Below are 21,991 nucleotides of genomic sequence, written 5' to 3'. Positions count from 1 at the left end.
GTTCAGAAGTGCATTTAAGTTAGGACACAAGTAAACATAATGAATGTAAGTGAGGAGAGAAACTATGGTTTTGTGTCCATTTGTTTGCTTTTGACTTCTGGCTCCCAGGGCATGGGTAATTTAACTTATTTAGTAGTTGTGTGCTGTTGTGTATTGTTACTGTCCTTCATTTTGTGGACCTAGTAAAAGGCGCAGAATTTTTTTTCTCGTCTGTGTCCAACCTTGTTTTGAAGCTGAGTGTAATGTTTCTGGCAGTTTTTTGGAATGGCTGACTTCACTGAGACTTTTTTAGGTATTCCAGGCATGAAGTGTGGGGCAATAAATACTATGTGATGATATCTTAATGACTAATGACCCTTCTTCTTCTCTTAACTCTAAAGTTGTTTGTTATACAGTGTATAGGTCCTTAGAGCAGGCTTTCATGAGATACTCTTCACCATTTATTGCCTGGTATGGAAATGGTAGGTCCAGACCTGTCTTTAGTCTATATCCATCACAGTTTTATATAAAAGTAAATGTAGAACAAGAATCATGTCACAAAAATAAATTGTCATCAACCATGCCTTGTTTTGTTTCTACATGTGTATATAATGCATTGTTTCCAATTTATTTTATGTCGATTGTTTGAAAAAAAAAACTTGATATTGGCTTGCGTACTGGACACATATTTTTGTCTAGAATGTCAATATCAGCCTCGGATATCAGGTGTAGTTGCAGTCAGCAACAAACCCCTCGTTTATTTTTCTGTTGGCTGTCTGCAGTACAGTGTTACTTGTTTTTAACCAACCAGAGTTGAATACATACTTAATACATGCATTGTTACATACTTCTTTCACTATCCCACACAACACAGCCTTTTCCATGTAATAGGCAGAGTGTGGCAGGCTCGTTGAAAAGGTTGACAATGGCTGTTCCTCACAATGTCTGCTGGAATTCATCTTCAGTCTGCCAGTGCTTGTGATTTATTAGGGGGTAGACGATACTATGGCACATGCGCTGACATGTAGTGTTACTTGGATGTTTGAATTATGATATTAGATCTCATGTTCCATCTATTGTGAAACCCCATTCTTGGGAAATATTGAGTTGTATTTTTGAAGGCACAGTACCAAAAGGGGAGGGGCAGTTGTTGGGTTATTGGCTCTGCTTGAAGCGATCAGAATTTAGTGTTGATTTTGTGTGGTTTCTGAAATAGCACCATGTCCTGTCAGGAATCTGATGTCAAATGCAAACCATTGTTGTTCTTGCAGAAATTAAAACCATATGTCAGTTGATATTATGTCAGTGAATCTACGTAGGGGGAAGTATCATTAAAAATTGAACAGTGAATTTTGTTTTTAGCTTGTACTTTTAACTTGATGCAGAATCGAAAGTCTTGCTAATGCCGTGGCTACATTTATCAGTGATTCATTCAGTGATTGACACATCATTTACTAACAAGTTTGATAAAGATGGCGATCAATTGTTGCAGCATGGATGGATGTAATGAAAGAGATCCATCCTTCATCAATTCAAGCTTCCCACTATTGCATTACATTTTATTTGGCAGACTCTTTGTCCAAAGCGACATACAATAAGTGCATAGCAAAAGTCGTTGGAACAAATACGGTACACAGGTCAGATAAGGTTGAATTTTCATTAAAGGATGTTATCCATAGTCATGAATATTATGTCTGGTTAACACAGTAAGCACAGGCAAAGTCAGTAATGTTATGGCAAGTCATAAACTAGAAGTGAGGCATGTTTACTATGATAAAGATAAGATAAAGAGCTACAACATCAAGATGAAGATACAAGTGCAACATGAAATTGCTAGAAGATTAAGACACAAGTGATACATGAGTGATACCAGATTGAGGGTAACCTTGCAGAGGTGCTAGCTTCGTGGTCGGGACAAACAAGAACTGTTCACACGGATAGCAGTCAGTGCAAGTTGCCCTGCTACAGCAGAGCGGAGTGATCGAGCTGGCGTGTAGTGTTGAATTAGGCTATGTCGTGTTAATAGGAAGGGTCTATCTCTTTGGCTACAGTGCAGGCCAGAGTCAGGTCTTTGAACCTGACCCTAGTGGCAACCGGCAGCCAGTGGAGTGACCTCAGCAGGGGAGTGACATGTGAGAACTTTGGAAGATTGAAGACTAGTCAGATAGCAGAGTTCTGAATGAGATGTATTAGCTGTATAGCACAGGCTAGTAGGCACTATTTTTGCCAACATGGACATGAGTAAAGTTAGCTGCTTTGCTACATATGTTGGCTAGACATGTCTTTCGTTTGGCTCGATATGTAATTTAATATAACAACACGAGCAGCTACACACACTTTGCCAGGCAAATTAAACCTACGATTTTCTGGTTTGTTGCGCCAGATGCGCTAAGGCATCTTCCACGACAACATCATCTTGTAATTGATTAGGCTTCTTGGGCTCCTACATATATGGGCCTAACTTAGAAATATTACCAGTACTACTTTCTGCTGTGATAATTAGCTATATCAGCTGAAGAGAGGTACAGCGTGCAACCCTGTAACCTCAGTCATGCGTGTTTGTTATGTGTGACGTCATTTAACTCATTTGCTTATCAGTGAAACGCCCACACCATCCAGTAAACAAGGCTTGGCAGTTTTGAGATCTCATAAGCTCTCTACAGATGTTCCCCTAGGGTTCTGTTTTTGGCCTTCTTTCTTCACTCTCTACTCTAAAGCTGGCAGTATACTCAGTAAGAAGAAAGAACTTCAGGATTGAGAACCACCGGCGAACATGTCCACGAACACTGTTGTCGGTATACCTAGTGAGAACACCACACCGTTTAAAGTCACTCCACGCTGCTGGGGCGTGAATAATTATGAGGCAGCTATTAATCGGGGCTGAAATCTCAACCAGACCTCCGTCTCGCGGCTATGCAATGGATGTATAAAGAGAAGGGCTACGCGAGATCACAACACAAAACAAAAAGTTTAAAATGTTTAAAGTGGCTTTAGTTTATCTAGCTATGCAAAAGAAGAAAAAAGGCGAAGGAGATGGTACGTTCACCCTCTAAATCAGAGTAGGACGGAGAATGGAGAGTTTTGTCTGTACATTCAGCAAATGCAAGTTTAGACGAGGGGGTCCACTTTCTCTTATTTCTGAATGTGTGCTAGGCATTTTGATGACTTGCTGAAACGAGTAGCACCATTCATCAAACATGCGGGAACTCACAGAATTCCCATCTCTACAGAAGAGAGATTGTCGTTGACTCTCTGTACATTAGCATGTGAATTCAGACCTCTGAACTCTCAACCGTGACGTAACCAACTATGTGATATTTGGACCAATAGCTGAGAGGGGGAGGTCGAAGAACAAGAAAGAACTTTTCGAAAAGTTCTCCCTGGAGGCCGTCGCACACTGCACCGTACGAACACACAACACCGCATCTTTTTGTTCGTCAGTTGTTCTGATTGCTTCGTTTTGCTCAAAAAGTTCTAGGCCTATTTCATACGAAGTATACTGCCTACTTAAAGCTCTTGGGTTTGTCATCATTTCCCATGGCCTGTCTTATCATTGCTGGTGATGACACAACTTTTTTTTTACCTTCCCTTCCTCCAAAACACTATTCTCAGCATTCATCGAAGCTTGCCTACAAGAAATCTTAAAGTGGATGACAAACCCTCAGCTTGGCTAAATCAAAGATGATATCCTTCCCACCAAAGTCCTCTCCTTAGTTGACCTTTCGCTCTCCTTGGACAGCATCATAGTATTGACCTCTTTATCTGCTAGAAATCTCAGGAGTGGAACTGGACAACTATTTGTCAAACAACTAGCCTATTCCTCAAACAACTGTTCCTCTTGCAGGACATCATGGGATGGACCACAATTGTTACCGGATTGAAATGTTGTTACTAAGCCATGGTAAAGTGTGGTATAATTAATGACAAAAACTTGATAAAACCGGTTTTTATTTTCAGATGTTGGCACCTTTTCAGAGAAAAGTTTTGGGATTTCCAAATGTGCCCTCATCAGCGTAATTTAGTCTTTTGCATTATTTATTCAGCTACATTCACTTTGCAAGGTGTTATTTCTTAGGATGTACTATTGATTTTGGCAGTGTGTAGATCAATTGTTACAATGAAGTAGAATTGGCCTGGTTATTCTCTAAATATAAAATGTTCTCTAAATGGTGAATATTTAAATGTTAATTATCTTGGTTGTTTTGCAATAAAAAGCAAGTTAAATCTGTTTTATGAAAAATGTTCAGTCCTTGGGCCAAATGTAATAGACTGAACTTGCTTGGAATATCAGGTTAACTCTTAGCACTCTTGATAGCCTATACATTCCTGTGGCTACACTTTGATGCATCAGAAGTTAACACATGTCAACGAAGTTGTTTGAAATGTGGGATTCTTCCAGAATCTTATAAGTCTATATTTTTTGGGGGAAGTGTTTTGTTGGATGTACAACTCAAATGTCAGAAGACAAGCTAAATGGGTTTTACAAGGAGTTTTAAATGTCATTAAATTATGGTAACGGTTTGTTTTGCTATGGGATTCTATACAAACCTAAATAAAATCAAATTAATTTTAGATTTGTATAGTGCTTCTCCCAGAAAACTGTAATAAGGACGGTTTACAGAGTAGCAAAAAGCAGGCCTGAACCCCAAAATAGCAAGCACAATGGTGTTAAAAAACTCAAACGGTGAGAAAAAACTCCCCAATGAGAATAGATCTTGGGAGGAACCCGGCTGTAGAGAGGGAGCCCATCCTCCACTGCCTGGCCTGGTGTAAAGCAGTGGTAAATGAAAATTTCATGTTACAATCTGTGCATGTTTTATTATTTTTTGGGTGTACACGTATAATTGTATATTATGACTTCATTATGTGGAGAATACTAGCTAATAGGTTGCTTCTTAATCAAATGATATAGCCTAAAATGCGCGGACAGCATTTGGATTTACCTTTATTTAATGATTAATTCATCAGGGAAAAAGTCTAACACACTCACATGGAGAGGTCAGAGTAATTCCAAAGCATGAATGAGAGAACACCCAAAGCTTGGACCTTGCTCTTGTGAAGGTTTCTTATTGGTTACCAATATAGGTGTTTGAAAAAGAGGAGTCATTATATTTACACAGCAAGAGTTTTGTTCACAGAAGGACCCTTGCAACCCATATTGGCTTTTTTAGCTTGCAGATATTGGATTTTCTTGGTGTTTTAGACTTTAATTGTGGTTATCACTGAACTTTGAATAACTCTGAGTTCCCTCTTTTTCCATAAGGGCGTGCACAAACTAGAGCAGAGGTTACTTAACTTGGCGGACTTTGGCAGCACACGATCAATACCATGATTATAATATAAGATCGTGAATTTTATTCTACATCTTGTTAAAATTGCAACTGCGGTTAGAACATTCTAAATAATTAATATGAATTCTTGTCCACTTTGGACTGAGATGAGAATGGTGAAGTCCCTTCAGACAATATTCACCTCCTTGGAACTTTTTCACATTTTGTCCCATTAGGTCTTAAAACTTTAATGCATTGAAGCATTATTTCTCCATGCACAGGCACAATTCAACTTCATTGCATCAATTTATGATGCAAAGATTATTTGCAAAAATAAGACTTCAATGTTCATTTCTCTTTAACAAAAGCTTCCCAGTCCCTCATGCTAAAAGTGGTCACACTAGCCCATGTAATGCTGTGTCTTTGGAAGGCAGGACATTTCAAAATCTGCATTTTACACACACACACACACACACACACATATATATATGTAATATTTATTTATTTGTTACAACGCTTTAAACAGTAGTGAGATTAAATAAGCTAACGTTCTGGCGTTCTGATGAAAATGAATTTTTGGTACACAAGTGAATAATAAACAAGACCAGGTCAAAAACTAGTGTATAGCTGGACTGGCCGACCAATGGTGTGACGTCATAACTCGGCCGACCAATGGTGTAACTTCATCACTCACTCAGTCAGTCACAGACATTCGCGTTTGTAGGGCTGGCCCCGCTGTTGCAGTCCAGCCAAAAAAAAAAGCCCTAGGAGTGATTTATGTTTTGTTAACTCATGTAGCACAAGTTACAGTGGCGTAGGCAGAAATACATTTTTGGGCAGGCCTGTAAAAAAGCCCTCCTTGGAGCTAATCCTGTGACACTGCTGTATTTGTAACTAATGCGGTCATCGTCCAGACTATTCCAACTACACCTCCTTGCAGTGGTACAAAAACAAAATTTTGTAAATGTTTTTTTTTTTTTTTCTTTTGCAATCATCATTTCAGCAAGACTAGGTAGCTTATGTAACTAGGAGAGAGGACAGGCTTCACATGAACCCAAACCAACAATATACACTTTTCATTGGCTACAATACAAAGATGACACACACCATAAACAAATCAAATGTTTATTCCGAAAGCATCGCAATAGGTCACACGGCTTCTGGAAATCTCCAGACATGACTTAATGTTGGCCTTTCTCAGAAGTGGTTTCCATCTAAACCCTCTTCCGAAGGGGCCAAATCTGCGAATTTCTGAAGAGACTGTTTATCTCCTGATAGTTTCTTCCTTTTCTGAAAATAAGCTCGATAAATCTGTCATGGTTGGCAGTGTCTTGGAAGTGTCAGGTTGTGCCATATTTAAAAAAATTGTTTCAATTAACTGCTGTTCAAGGATGGTTTAACACTTTACCAATCTTTTCATAATCTTCTCCAGCTTTCTGCCTCCTATTGGGTTCTTCTTGAAATTCCACATGCAGGTCCTTCCCTTTCATGACAACATGATTGAGCCGATCTGCCGTTTCAGATGTGAGACCTCACAAAGTTGTTAATATCTGTTGTGTAATCATGCAGCCGAACCCAAGTTGACACTGATGGACCTCATTGGCATATAGCTATAGGGTGATCTCTGAAGAAAATGGAAGCCTGAACTGGCTTTTATTAATGAGAATTGGGAGAAGTCAATTTCAAGTTTTTATTTTGAGTATAATTCTGAAGGCTTCTGAATACTTTATTATTGCGTTATCTATAGTTATCTAGAATTTCCATTTAAATATATTTAAATTTGATATAGCAAAAAGAGGCATAATCCATGGGTGGGTGAAAACTTTCTGAAAGCATTGTATATCAGTGCAGTAATAATCACCATGGAAACAGGACTTAGTGCTCAACCTGTTAAGTGTCTAGGATAAATCTAGCTTTTCTCTGTTAAAACATAAGGTGAAAGATTAATTTGTCTGATGTGCATTGGTTCCTGTTCGGTAAAGCACATATTGTTATTTCTCAATGGTGACTGAAATGCTTAATATAGCTCCTAAAGCAGAAAAGAAACAGATAATTTCTTTACAAATGTCACTTGAAGCTTTCAACAAACGAAGGCTCAAGAATTATGTGGGTAACTTCACCTGGTTCTCATAAAGATGTATGCTCAAAATAGCCCTGTAAGACAGGAAGTGTGAAATAGCCACATTTCCTCTTTGGCTCTGCTTGGTCTTTTACCATTGTGCAAATTGTCATGCAAATTTTCAGTCTTGATGCCTGCAGACTGCAGAGCCATCTGGCTGTTTGAATCAGGATTAGTATTGACCTCCAAAGATCAACGATCTCTGCTTTAATCTGTCCAGATCGGGAGGTTTTCCATATAATGTCCATGCAAATTTTGAAATCCTTTAGTACCTGGATTCATGTTTTCCTGTTGCTTTTGCTCTATGGAGCTTAATGTGCTGACTTGGAATCTGAACACAAAGGGCCTTTGCATACTCAGTATCAATATACCTATAGGATCAGTTCTTCATTCCATAATTGCCAAGAAACTGCTGTATGACTGTATACGTGCTTCTACATAAGCACATGCATTGAATGTCGTTTTGGTTGGTGGCATTCCATGTAGGCTATCACCTTAAGCAGGAGTTACTGAGATGATCTTTTTACATATGAATTAACTCTTTCCGTAGCTTTGTTCTGGGGGCAGTGGCATAAATAAAGGTTAGAACTCAAGCGAAACTCTTTCATTGCTGAGCATGAAAGCACACAAAAAGTAGGCTAAACGTTAGTGAGAACTTCTGAGTAGTTTTTTTTTTTTTGTTTGTAGTTGAGGTAAGATGCTAGCAGCCTCGTTTGGCACTTAGCCTATTTCTCTAATGTTACCTTTCCTTTCTGTGCCATCCATTCAATTTTAAATAGCCATATTCAGAGTTCTGTTTTTAAATCTCACTATTTATTCACCATTCGTACACCATGCAAGGATTTAAGCTGTGCACTGGGACACAAGTGCTGCGTATTGATAAAAATGAAAGTTTTTATTAGATCTGAAGTGATCTTGTCTCTTTGAGTGATGTCTTGCATGCTAGTCTTGCATCTGATTTTACAGTTTGGCAGCTCATTTACAGCGATGCATTTGTCATGGAGGAAAGCTAGACAAAAGGTGAATTGATGTGCTGCTCAGCAGATGTGTGTGTGCTGCAGTATGCGTAAATTAGGGAGGCGAGTAATCATTTAAAAATTTGAATCCATTCAAAATGGTCAATTACCAATTTTAAAACAAGTTGATGGAACAGACCATATGTGCATTGGCTTTGTAAATACAGTTAACATTATGAACAGTTTCCTTGCAAGGCATAGCCTATTTACATTTTTGCACTTTAGAAAACAACAACAGGAAGAAACAGAATCTCATACCAACGAACAAACAACAGGTTACATTAAGTGTGTGTTCTTGCTTTAAACCACGACCATATTGATGCCTATATACTAGCCTTTGTAAAGCTGGCAGGTTGTTGGTATCTAAAATATAAGAAATTCAGGGAAGAGTACGCAGGTATTTGGGTTTTGTCAAATGTAGTATGATATCAGACTTTGCTGGGAGTGCTGTAGAACTGACATCTGCGTGAAGCATGGCAGGGTGAATCAGCTTGCATGTTAAACATAGAAATATGACAAAATGCCAGGGTAGTTTGCAGAAACAGGCCCCAAACAAAAGTGAATATGTGGGTCTGAACTATGAGACACTTTTTTCCCAATTTAATTTTAAAACAATTTGCTAATTGCCTTGTCAACTCATGTTTGTCCTGTCATATATGCTGTTTTTTCTTGATGGGGAAAAAAGAAACCAGTGATCACAAAAAGATTAACATCAACTTCTATTGTCAATAGAACTGGCAAACCAAAAAAAAAAACATTTACATTCGTAGACTTGAAGGATGTAAGGCTTACGCTTTGAAGACTGTCATGCTTACATGCCCAGTGAATCTGCTGACTTTTCTGTGGTTTAGTAGGGGGAAACTGTTTAAAAATAGAAATTAGGTGACATTTGTATATTTTTGGAAAGATTTTAAATGTTACGCTACTTCCCCCCAGCCTTGGGCAACCACTCTTCTACGTCATCCCCTTTGTGGTCAAGCTCGTCTATCTCAGACATTTCGAAACTTGAGCTCTGTGATGAGCTATGGTATAGCTATATACTACAACCAGCATTTTCTTTGTGACTTTGATCTCTGCTGTGTTGGCATCTCTGTATAAATTTGATACATTGGCCATTGCACCCCATTGCCCTGTAAATATCACTACTGGCATCTTCTCTTGGGGAGGAAACCCCATATAGGCCTAGGTTACCCTTAAAATAAAGATAAAGATCTTCTAAAATGATGTCAAACTGAATGTTTAATAGCACTTTAAACTAGAATTTATAAATTTGGGCAATGTGTGTGGCCGTAATTAAGGCCTGGCCTGAACGAATGACATGAATTTTAACATTTGGATTATGCAGTCAGCTTGAGTGCTCTTGCTTGACGTTGTTTGCCTCTCTCGGTCTGCCATACCACTCGTGCCATAACTCAGCGCTATGAAAGTGACTTCTGAAGCTGGCAGTAACATGAAATGAACAGATGAATGTATGAATGAAACAGCGGCCTGATATAGAAACACCTAGAAACCTATTTTAGTTTCACACCTTGCTGATAGTTGGCGACTGCTGTTTGCAAGTCTACCCTTAACAGTGCTCTTCAGCTATATAAAGGAAAAATTGGCAGTGTGAGTCGCATTGGTGTAATGGACAGTGAGGCCAGCTTGTATTCCACCACTCAGACTAAACAGGTGTGCTGCAAATAGTTATTTATTTGTACTTTATTTAACCAGAGTAGTCACATTGAGATTGTCATTAGGGCCTGACCAGTATGAAAAGTTTGTTGCTGATACCAAATAGGCCTACCATTTTTCCTGTGGATCCTGTGTTTCCTCGTGGTGTGGTCGTGGGTATGCGACGGGGGGGGGGGGGTTAGCAAAGGCGAAAAAGTTTAAGACTACGAAAACATAACATCTTAAGTGTTTATTTTTTAAAATATCTAAATCTATCTTTTAGTTCTGACGAGCTCTTGATACAAGGAATAGCAGTTTGCAAGAGCTAAAAAGTAGTTTTACATGCACTTTAAAACCATAAAAGGTTTGTTAACCCTTGTATTGTTTGTAAATATTGAAGCAATATAGGCCTGTATTTTGAGTTATGGTGGGGTGAGAACAATTAAAAGAACACATTGTCCATCTAGATGTTCTATCTTCAAGAATATAGGACTATATAATTCTTCTGCTAAATTAACTTAGCCTAATTACCATGACAAAATGGTACTTAGTTAGAATGTTTTATCTTTTTATTTAACAATATAGCCTAATTTGAGCTGGGTCCACATTCAAAGCCCTCTCTGTCTGTCTCTCTCTCACTCAATGACAGAGTTTACATGCTTTGTCCATGCAAATGCTTGAAAAAAATTGAAACTTTTTTTTTTAACAGGGTGCTTGTTTGGAAATCTAACAAGCGACCTAATTTTTTCCACATTTATTATGCTTACACTGATAGAAATCACATCTCTAAAAACGTTTCTGACTCCCTAGCGTATCATTATCCGTTATGGTTTTATATTAGCAAACACTAATGTTAGCTATTTTTACAATATGCAACCTGTGTTTCAATGATTAAAAATTTGAATTCTGATGGTTACTGTTTAAAGTTGGGAGAAAATTGTAGTCACCTCATGTGTGCAGTGCAAGCACACATGATACAACTCTCAGCCCTGGCGTCTCTTCAGCTCGCCATCATGTCAAGAGACTTTATCGCCGCTTCATCAGCAGGATTTCCCTCAGGTACGTTCTTCAATGACCTTGCTTTAAATTTATGACGTGAGGACTGTGGTGTGATCAACTGTTCAATTCGATCTTTTAAACAATCAATTTTAATAATGCACCCTCAAATCTTTTTGCAAATAATTTCCGGGAGGATGGAGCTGTATAGCTGAAAGCATGCTCTCCTCTGTTCTTGCCTGGGGAACGTGATAAAATATGTTTTTTTGATCTGAGCTTGTAGTGACCATTTCTTTATTGGACTATTAAGTTGTTCAAGTCGGTTGGCAGTTCACCCAAAATGGTTTTATGAACAAACAAGTACCAATGGAGCTGTCCTAAGGACAATGAAGACTTTCCCATCAGTTTGCATAGTACACAGTGATGTGCTTGGCATGTACAATTACAAACAAATCGTAAAGCAGCATTGTGTAATGTGCCAAACACGCAGTTCTGATCCAGGGGCATAGTGTATACAAAATATTTCAAATGTGCCCATGCTCTGAGGGGGTGTTTGTTGGAATCTAACAAAAACATGAAAAAAATGTTTAGTTTAAAAGTATAAATAGCATGGCTTAACAAAGCACAAGCAACATAATGTGCATGGGGAAGTTCATGGTATTGAAATTTGGTTTGTCTAGTTTAGAAACTGTTGGAGGACTTGGCTCCCCAAAATCAGACATGGATAAGTCAAATGTATGTTTCTATTTTAAATTACATTACATTAAAGGCATTTGGCAGACGCTCTTATCCAGAGCGACGTACAACAAAGTGTATAACCATAACCAGGAACAAGTATGACGAAACCCCTAGAGAGAAGTACCGGTCCAAGTGCAGGGAACAACCGCATAGTTCAACTTGGACCCTGAAGGTTAAACTGATTAACACTAAACAACGAGAACGGCAACAACGCAGTCTATGGAAAAAATACAAGCAGTAGTTAAGTAGTTAAGTCAGTTAATGCACCTAAGTCACTAGACACTAGAGTGACGGATGAGTTGTGACTGTAGCAGTGTTGGGTGCCCACATTTACATTAGAAAATCATTCAATCATGGCTGATCAAAATATTTATGCTCCCCCATCTTTTTGTTATATGTTTTGTCAATACAATCAGTCAGCTGTGGATTCCCTGAGGTACTTGCATCCGTCATCCCCCAGCTGCCCAAAACAATCTGTTTCTTGATTCGAGAAGATTAGTCCCATCAGAATACCCTGAAATACCTTGATAATGTCAACCCTGCAGTACAGAAGGGTGTAGTGCAGAAGTTTGTTTATTTAAGCAGAATTTCTCAGGCATTCTTCAGTTCAGTGAACACCGATGAAACTCATGTGAATTAGTTAATCATTTGCAATTACATATTTTAACTATTCATTTAAAAATATTTCTGCGATAGATTGGTGGCCTGTCCAGAGTGTATTCCTGCCTGTTTACGGAGTAAGATTTTTTTATACAAAATTATTGGGATAGCTGCACAATTTTTTGGTGTTTTGGCTTTGTACTCCTGCACATTGGATTTGAAATATAACAATGAATATGAGTTTGTGCAAACTGTCAGTTTTAATTTGAAGGTATTCACATACATATCTGGTGATATGTGTAGGACCTGCAGCCATTTTTATAAATATTCACCCCATTTTATGGCAGCAAAAGTAATTTGTCTATTGGATGCTGAGCTGTTTCTTGGCCAGCTGTGCATCATTAGTTCATGCACAAGAAAGCCAACAAAGGGTTTTGAATCTACGTGTGAAATTTGCATTGTGTGTTACTGTTGTCTTAACATGAGGACAAAATTCAGTTTCAATGTCAGTAAAGCAGGCCGTCATCAGGTTGAAAAATAAGAATAGTCAAAATATTGCCTTAGCCAAAATATTGGAGGTATCAAAATCAACAGTTTGATACATTGTTAGGAAGACCGGTCTGGGGAGCAGAGTAATAGCAAATGACCTGATAGACCATAGAAGACCACTGTAGTGGATGACGAACAATACTTTCAAGTGAGAAGAAAAACCCCTTTTCAACTGTCAAACAAATCAAGAACCCTCGCCAGGATATAAAACAGATGTGCCAAAGGCCACCATAAAGTGAAGACTACACCAGCATAAGCTCATTGCCTTCATTTTAGATGCAAAGTACTGGTAAGCCTCAAGAACAGAATGGCCAGGGTAGAGTTTGCCAAAAAGTACATTAAGAAAACTCTAGAGTTATGGAACAAAGACTTATGTGCAAATGAGCCGTGTTTTAACATGTACCGAAGTGATGGAAAGTGTGGAGACAGATAGGAGCTGCTGTTGATCCAAAGCACCCCCTTTATCTGTGAAACATGGTGGAGGTATTCCTACCACTGGACCTGGCTCTTCCTTGATGATGGACTGCTGATGGCAGGAGTAGGATGAATTCTGATGTGTATAGTAACATCTCATCTGCTCAGATCCAACCAAATGCCTCAAATCTCATTGGATGGCGCATCTCCTTGCAGCAGGACAATAAGCCCAAGCATACTAAAGGAGTTTTTCAGGGCCAAAAAAATGGAATGTTCTTGACTGGCCAATTGCCCGTCCTGAATCCAACTGACCATGCATTTTACTTGCTGAAGACAAAATGCTCCAGAAACAAACAGGAACTGAAGATGACTGCAGTGCAGGCCTGCCAGGGTAGATATCCTGCATTTGGTGATGTCTGTGGGTCGCAGACTTCAGGTGATGTCTGTGGGTCTCAGACTTCAGCAAATGCAAAGGATTTGCAACCAACTACTAGATATGAGGACTATGTTTCACATTGTGTTAATTTGTCCAATTGCTACTAAAATACTAAAATAGAGGGACTATGTATAAAATTCCTACACAGTTCGCCAAAAATGTAAGTACCCTCAAATTAAAGTTCACAGTCTGCACATTAACCTCACATTTATAGTTTCATTTAAAATCCAGTGCGCTGGAGTACAGGTGCCAAAACAACAAAAATTGTGTCACTGTACCAATGCATTTCCATTTAACTGTACAGTTTTTGCAGTACTTGTCCTTCCCTTTGTTTCCCACTGAGTTTTCAGTGATTCGGCAGGGCGTTTGCTCAAACGCAAATCGAAACGCTCAAGTTCACATTTTATGGTTTTAATGGTATGAGGCGAGATCGTTTGATGTCAAGGATATGTGCGTGGCGCATAATAAAAGGCAGGATCCCCACCTCTCCACGTTACTGCCCCCACTGATGGAAGATCATTAGCTGCTGCTACACCGCTGCTATTTTTAGCCCACCCTTGACATCAGCGTGACGTCAGGGGCTGAGTAGGAGACAGTGATGCAGGAGGGAGCGACACTGGCCTGTGGGGGGAAGGAATGCAGAGCGCGTGTTTGTGTTTGCGTGTGCAAGTGGGCGTACTGAAAAGCTGCAGCTTTTCGACCCTCTCTGCCCTGAGGTGCATTCTGTCCCAGATGCAACTTTGTGTTTTTTTGTCCAGTTAGTATTTTTAGTATTTTGTAGTATTTAACTCTACAGAATAATTGGAGCTCCAGCTTTACAGCTCCAGTTTTCAAGCAATATCAGTTCCACATAGTGTAGAACATTCGGTGTAACAGTGGATGACTGTATTTGTAAAATATTTGCGACTTGCAGGACATGCACTGAGGTGCAAAATCAGAGATTATGTTCCATATTTTGTCAGGGAGCCTGTAAGAACTGTAGTATCACCCACCTCTCACATAAAATGGCAAAAATGCATAAAGCAGGATTCTTTGGCTTTGGCTAAGTAGTAGCTACACTGTGTCTGCACGAGCTCATTCCCAGTGATAGCCTTTGAGGCTCACTATGCCCTCCCGGATACCCAAACATTTATCGGGGTCCTGAATCTTTCTGTGCTTCTCTGTTTATGCAGCAGTTTCCAGATTAAATTCCTGCGGGGAGCACTGCGAAGGGTGTGAAATAAGAGCTCATCAATATCTACTTCCCTGTACAATTCCATTTAGAGCAGCTCACTTCATCAGTTTGATGGATGAGAAACGTGGCAGGCAATTTGTGTGTTATTAAATGCACGTGTCGTGCTAATGGCTTCATCGGCGTAACTAAGTTTCACAGTCTTAACACGGTGCAATGCTAATGTGCGTACTTGGTTCATCGTAGCTGATTAAATGCTGTCTTGTTCTCCGTTTCAACCTCAGCTGAAGATTTCTGCAGAGTGAAAATGAATTCATATAATTAGCAGCTGATTTATTAACTTCAGAAGTTTACAGGATATTTTGATAGAGTATACGTTGCTACATTATAATATTTGCCCCAATCGTGCATATAAATTTAGGATTTTCCTCTTACTATGTGCAATTATTGTGTCTATAGAAATGCATGCATGTTAGTGCATCCACGGTCCAGATTTCCTAGCCTGACAGCAGCGTGTTTTAGTTGATATGTCTTGTAGGATTCTTGGCTTCGTATGCCTAAACTTGGCTCTCATTACATCTCACGTCTTCAGCTTGTCCTTCCACGCGTGCTGCTACCACATCACCAGCCCACAGGATAATGTTTTATGTGAAAGCGTAGACAGTGTTAGCCAAAGCTGCCCTTTAAACATAGCTACGGCGTGCATCGAGTTTCAGCCATGTTGTTGAATGCACACCTCTCTCCCCCGCAGTATCGAATAGGACAGCTGTACACCATCAGCAAGCACAGCCACGAGGAGAGCGACAAGGGCGAAGGTGTGGAGGTGGTGCGCAACGAGCCGCACGTGGACCCCGTGCACGGAGAAGGCCAGTTCACAGAGAAGAGAGTTCACCTGTCCAGGTAGACCTTCCTAATGGAGCATTATTTTAGCACCTGCATATGGGACAGTCGTGCTCCTTTCTGTCTTTGATCTGTGGCATTACCATACTTCAGTTTAATTCAGACCAAAGTAAATTATTTAAATAAAAAGTGATAACAATTATTTCAATGGTCAATTTGACCACAGAAATGCACATTGAGGGTCATGGCAATGTTTTTTAATCCATTTGGACTGTGGTCAATAGAGTTTGATTAATGTCACCGTGCTGCCTCCGGGGGTACCTCTACCGCTAATATTGAACTACATTCAATTCTGTATGGGACACCAATTAAGGGTGATGATTAGGGACAGCTTTGTTTAAGGTTATCCTGTCTCTGTTTTCCCTGTGATCACAGACTAACCCCTCTTCTGCCCACACTGCTTTCAATTTGGGGAAATGAGATTAGACCCCAGTTCTGAAATGTTCAGCACTAAATCAGAATCTAAAAATGACTCCCTCAACTGTCTGATCACATCCAGTCGAAGCCAGAAGCTTGTGTTCCCACCTACTCACTCCCCATATGCCGCTTTCTTGATATAAATGCATCTTTCTTTTTCGGTAGAAAAAAAAAAGTGTTCTGTGCAGCTCTTGTTGCCAGGCAACGTTTTGTGGCATGGACTTGCGTGTCAGTTTTTTTGAGCTGTTCACACCATAGGACCAAATCTCCCAACAAAATCTATTTTTACTCGCCTTTCCCCACAAGCCTCTATAATGAAGTGTATTTTTAATGAGCCAGCTATTGCCGATAGTTCTGCTACTAGAAAGAGTGATCGGGGGCTATGGGCAATTTGCTCATCCATTAGACAGCCACAAAGCTGAACACTCCAAAGGGTGTGAATTCCTCACCATTTTCTGTAAAATACATTAATGTGGCTATCTGACATACCTTTCATTAGAGATGTTTACTTTATTGCTTATAATAGACCACAAGGAAAAAGTGTTGCATTTTCCAGTTGGAAATAAATATTTTTTTTTAATACCAGAGGTAATATCATTGTAGCAAGTATGAAATATTTCCCTTTGTTTAACAAAATAACATACAGGAAAGAGAAATGAGAGAAAAGGTCTGTCAGATATATATGTAGCTAGGTAGAAAGATTTGTAGTTCCTGTGAATATGTCTCTTAAAGGACACACTGTACTCTAAGTGAACATTCACCTTGGAGTTGGTCCCCCCAGTGCAAAGCGCTTGCTTATTTTAAATACGAGTAAAATGAGCTGGGTTTTTTTCCCCCCCCTCAAATGACCTAATGTTGTGTCCTTGTATAAAATTTTACTATATTTAAATCATTGTAGGAATGTCACAGCAAATGTTTTTTTTTTTTTTGCCTTAACTTAGAGTGGATTTTTAAAGGGGCATCACTCAGCAACCAGTGTTCTTTCTTCCTCACCAGCAGCCCCAGGGTGAACAACGCCCTCCTCTACTGCAGCACTAAGCAGAGGCTGGGAGCATTTTGGAAAGTTTAACTTTGTCCAGCACATTTCCGGTGACGCTGAGTGGATTCTTTTTCAGGGTGGGAAATGAATTCTTGTAATACTGCCGTACATACATACTAAGTTAAAATGTCTATCCGTAATCTTTCAGTTTGTGTCAATTTTGCGTCATCTGTGGTCACAACATTTTGTTTTCCTAACGAAACAAAACGAAGCTACACCCTCAAAAAAAGTGGCACGGTTTGCTTAGGGGGGTGTAAGTCTGGAGTCTGTCAGCTAAGGTTAGATAACGAGTTTACGTTAGGTACCGATGTTAGGCTATGTAAGTACATACAGGTATATCTTTATCCCAAACATTACGGGGCTCACTGTATGTATAGATGTATACTCTCCACTATGCACTCCCTCCTCTTGCATTGGAGCATATGCATATATTTCACCTCAAGCGGTTTGCACAAGGGCGACCTTGTAGCTCATCCTTTTCACATTATCTTGGTTTCATTTGACTAAAATACAGTTTAGCTTGGGGAGTCTGTGAAGGATTAGGTCAGTTCTGTGAAGCTCAGTTCTTGGTATCATATCGCAGCTGATTTAATGTCATCAGTAAGCCACAGCTTCCATTCTCCCAGTTCCTGTCTCGTCTGTAAAATGTTTTTGTATTTCTAGTAAATCTGCATCAGGCTGTGGAAGCTACATTGTGAACTTTCAGTTAGTTTGGTAAGGGACAATTCCTGGTTAGAAAAGGTATGTATGAGCTAAAATGTTCTTCAGTGGTAGATTTTCTCCATTTGCACAAATTGTAATTAAGCTGTATGCCATCTTAACATAAACATCTCAAAATTAAACTTTTAATGAATAATATTCAGCGATGGTTCTTTTGAACGATGTACATACTGGCTATTGGAAGCCCACTACCTCAGATACATAATGTATTTTATGAGAGTATGTAATGTGTTATGTTGCCAGCAGGGATTGGAAATGGATAGTATCACATTGCAGTGGACAGCAAACAGTTTGTCAGAAGTGATGCAATTATAATGGAGTGATACAATTAAAAATGAGCCCTGCTGTATCTGTGAGCTGTATTACCTAACACAGAGCAATTTAGCTTTGATGAATACATCTGAATCTCTTATAAACAGAACGCTCTCACTTAGGTAGCCAGAATATGAGTGCTTCTGTATGATCAGGGTTATTTGGTGGTTTCTCTGGCACAGGGAAAAACAGTGTTAACTGACACAAATGAAATAAATATAGGAAATGATTCCAGGGAAATCTGAACTCTGAATCTGATATTTACTATTACTGACAGTAGTAGGTAGGTATAGTAGTTAAACCTACTGAAACCTACTACAGCTATTATACCTTTTTTTGTCTTGACAGCCTGGTAGACTCGTACATGCCACAGCTAGCTTGACAAGCATAGCCACGACTAATGTTTTGTTAGCTAGGTAACTTGGTAGTTTGAGGGTTTTATTTTCCTTGCATATATAATACTGTGTTCCTACAATAAAATAGTAGTATATACAGTTGTGTGGCCCTGTTGGTTAGTGGGAAATATGTTGTCATCTGGTGATGCTAAATGCACAAAATATGCACTTGTGCACGTAGGTTGTGCAAGAGGGTTTGAAGCCATAGCGTTACATTTAGTGTTGGTAATATTGATAAACTCAGAATGAATGGCCAGAGTTTAAGATTTTTTGAACCAGAATGTAGTGTATACTGGTCTTTTCTGCGACAGAAGATAAATAGTGACACATCGCTTGTGCCAATGTTGGCAGGACCAGTGTCGGGCACTGTTAGCACATTCTGTTTTTATTATGGTGCACAAAATGTTGATAGCAATGCTTCATTTGCCACAACTATGGTAATGGGGCCACAGATGTACAGATTTGTGTAGCTAACATGATTTTCATTGCTGTATGCTAATGGTTTCACAGCCAGGGACATGGTGAATCTTCTTGTGGCAATTGCTCCTATCACTCATAACCATTTAATTTGACAGAGAGATTCATTGTGTGGCATTGCTTTGATATGTGAATTTGAATGTGTAGTTGGCAAGAGCATAAGCCATAGCAACTATATTGTAGAAATATGGTTAATGCTAATTCAGTTGAAAGCCACCCCCCTTGTCTGAATTTTGAACTGCATTAATGTGTTTATAATATGACATTCTTTGTGCCTTTCGATGTGTTTGCTCTTGTAGCCCGGAGTTCAGGAAAGTAGTATTTCCTGATATCGCTCTCACACATTAGGTTCGCAATGTGCTAATTCTTTGTTTGGTAGGGTCACATGCTTTGGTGCTAGTGTGGTATAATGGCTAAGGAGTTGATCTTGTAACCTAAAGGTCGCAGGTTCGATTCCCCGGTAGGACACTGCCGTGGTACCCTTGAGCACGATACTTAACCTGCATTGCTCCAGTATATATCCAGCTGTATAATTGTATACAATGTAAATCGCTCTGGATAAGAGTGTCTGCTAAATGCCTGGAATGTAATGTAATGCTAGTTTTACATATGGAAAATACTGGTTTTGCACCTGGAAGCCAGGTCACCTAACATTCAAATTGGGGAAAAAAGAGTTTCAAATTCATCGTAGGTCATATCATATATATGAAGCAGGATACACGTGAGCTCAGTCACATTGGTGTTGCACATTACATATCATGAATATATCTTGATCTGCTGGAAGTTGTTTTCAGCTTTTGAACCGTCTTTTGAAATATCTTCCAGTTTTCCGCGAAAGTATACATTAGCTTCACTTCAGTTCTTGCAGATAGTTAGCCTATATTGACACACACATTAATATAGCCTAGTTTGCATGGTTTGGCTGTGTTATTTTATAAACTGCTCCTAATGTATGATTCAACTCAGACGACTGAGTGGGTATGTGACCTGCAGTGTTCCCTTTTGTAAGTTTGAGATGGTTGAAGATATTCCATGCTTGTACCCATTATCTGGCAATGCCGTTGCAGCAGTTATTTATAAATGCATTTGATTAATGAGTATGAATGAAAAGAAAATGTATTGCTACAATTTTTAAAACGGCACAGTGGAATTGAAAAATTCACAGTGAATTGAACTGACCATCCTGTGAAATGTCAAATATTTTGTAGGTAATGATCTATAGCCTTGTAGGTAGGCTGTAATTTCCTTCCAGTTCTGCAGATAGTATAATTATTTATGAATCTTGGCTAATTATTCTTTGTATGGCATTGATATTATAGATTGTGATAAATTAGAAAGCAGCTCCAGTTATGCTTCAGCAAATGGAGGAAATGCAGCCTAAGCTTCTTACAAGTGGACACAACCAGTTGACACATCGGTACCTTTTCAGAACGTATTGCTTGTTTAGGGATCAGATGTCATTAATGTAGACATATGTATAATTTCCCGCCGGCAGCAGATTCCTTATCAACTGCTGGATTGTGAAAAATGCTGCGTGTGGATTTCTAATAAGCCAGTTAATATTCTAGGTTAATATCACATCAGTGCTCAGCCATCCACATGTCCTTCTCCTGGTGTAGCCTTTTAACCAGCAGTAATTGGTGACACATGCCTTGGTCTCCCAGGAGAGGCCTGCCTTTTCTGTTGAATGGGGTAACGTGGAATCAATCAGTCCTTCTATTTATAGTAACCTCTTATTGAACCGGATTCTATTCTGGGTAACGGCGTTAGTCCGCCTTACGCTCACCGTCGGGTATCAAGGGCTTTCGTGCCCAATCAGTTGAAAAATAATTGGATTTCTTCTGTGTAATCAGGGAAGTTCTCTGGAAATGACTCTGGGGCCGGGGCTTGAATAATGCATTCTGGGGCCACAATCATACTTAGTGCTCCTCCGCTACCATTTAGAAAATTTCTTTGTATCAGGTGGCATATTTAGTGAATATTAGCTGTTAGCTGCGCTAAGGGCTATGCATGTATTTTGCACAATCGCATCATTTCTTCCTCTGTGTTTTTCAGCAAACTTCCCAGCTGGGCACGAGCCGTTGTCCCCCGTATTTTTTACATTACAGAAAAGGCCTGGAATTACTATCCATATACAATAACGGGTAAGATTAATACAACACTGTGATATGGGAATGTTCAAAGGATGGCTAGTCATAGTTGGGAGGCATTTACATTAAGACATGAATCATTTTGGTACATTTTTTTTCAAATAGTAAAATCCATATTGCTCCATTATTAGCACATTTTCAATATGCTGGTGTATAATTAGCTGAGAGATAAAATGTCTTCATACTTTAATTTGAGAGAATAACGCTTTCTATTCCTTTCATGCACTATTTTGGCTTTTGGATCCAGAATACACAGTAAGTTTTTTATTTATTATTTTGGTTGCTGTTTGAAACTTGAATAACTTGTCTTATTCTGTGAAGTGCATTTACTCAAACTGTCCACAATCCTGAACAGCAGTGAAATTCTGAAATAATTTTTTTTTTTTTTTAAATGGTTAACCATATTTCTTATTTTATGAAGTCATGATTTATATTGACTTAAGTGTTTGTTTTTTATTAACAAAAGAGAAGTTAAATCTGAAGTGATGTACAGCGGTTACTGCTTCACTTTAAGAATAGTATTAACATCGGAGCATTCTTGGACTGTCCTGAAAACTGCTTTCCCTTTCCCTTCCCTTTCCCTCAGCCAGTCTGTGGACTTCCGTGTGTGTATGTGTATGCATGTACCGGTGTGTGTGTG

The 21,991-nt window shown here is 39.2% G+C and overlaps 1 protein-coding gene across 3 annotated transcripts in view; it reads left to right on the top strand.

Moving 5' to 3' along the window:
- LOC118221071 (cytoplasmic phosphatidylinositol transfer protein 1-like) overlaps positions 1–21,991 on the top strand; it is a 44,074-nt gene that overhangs the window by 6,458 nt on the left and 15,625 nt on the right. For all 3 annotated transcript variants that reach the window (XM_035405724.1, XM_035405725.1, XM_035405726.1), the window contains 3 exons: positions 15,693–15,841; positions 21,257–21,345; positions 21,599–21,606. In XM_035405724.1, coding sequence (XP_035261615.1) covers positions 15,693–15,841; positions 21,257–21,345; positions 21,599–21,606 — 246 coding nt within the window. The remainder of the gene's footprint in view (positions 1–15,692; positions 15,842–21,256; positions 21,346–21,598; positions 21,607–21,991) is intronic.

Source organism: Anguilla anguilla, chromosome 2 (genome assembly GCF_013347855.1).
Source record: "Anguilla anguilla isolate fAngAng1 chromosome 2, fAngAng1.pri, whole genome shotgun sequence".
In the NCBI taxonomy this organism is placed as follows: domain Eukaryota; kingdom Metazoa; phylum Chordata; class Actinopteri; order Anguilliformes; family Anguillidae; genus Anguilla; species Anguilla anguilla.
The sequence above is the reverse complement of the archived record's forward strand: the minus strand, read 5'-3'. Positions and strand labels throughout refer to the sequence as shown.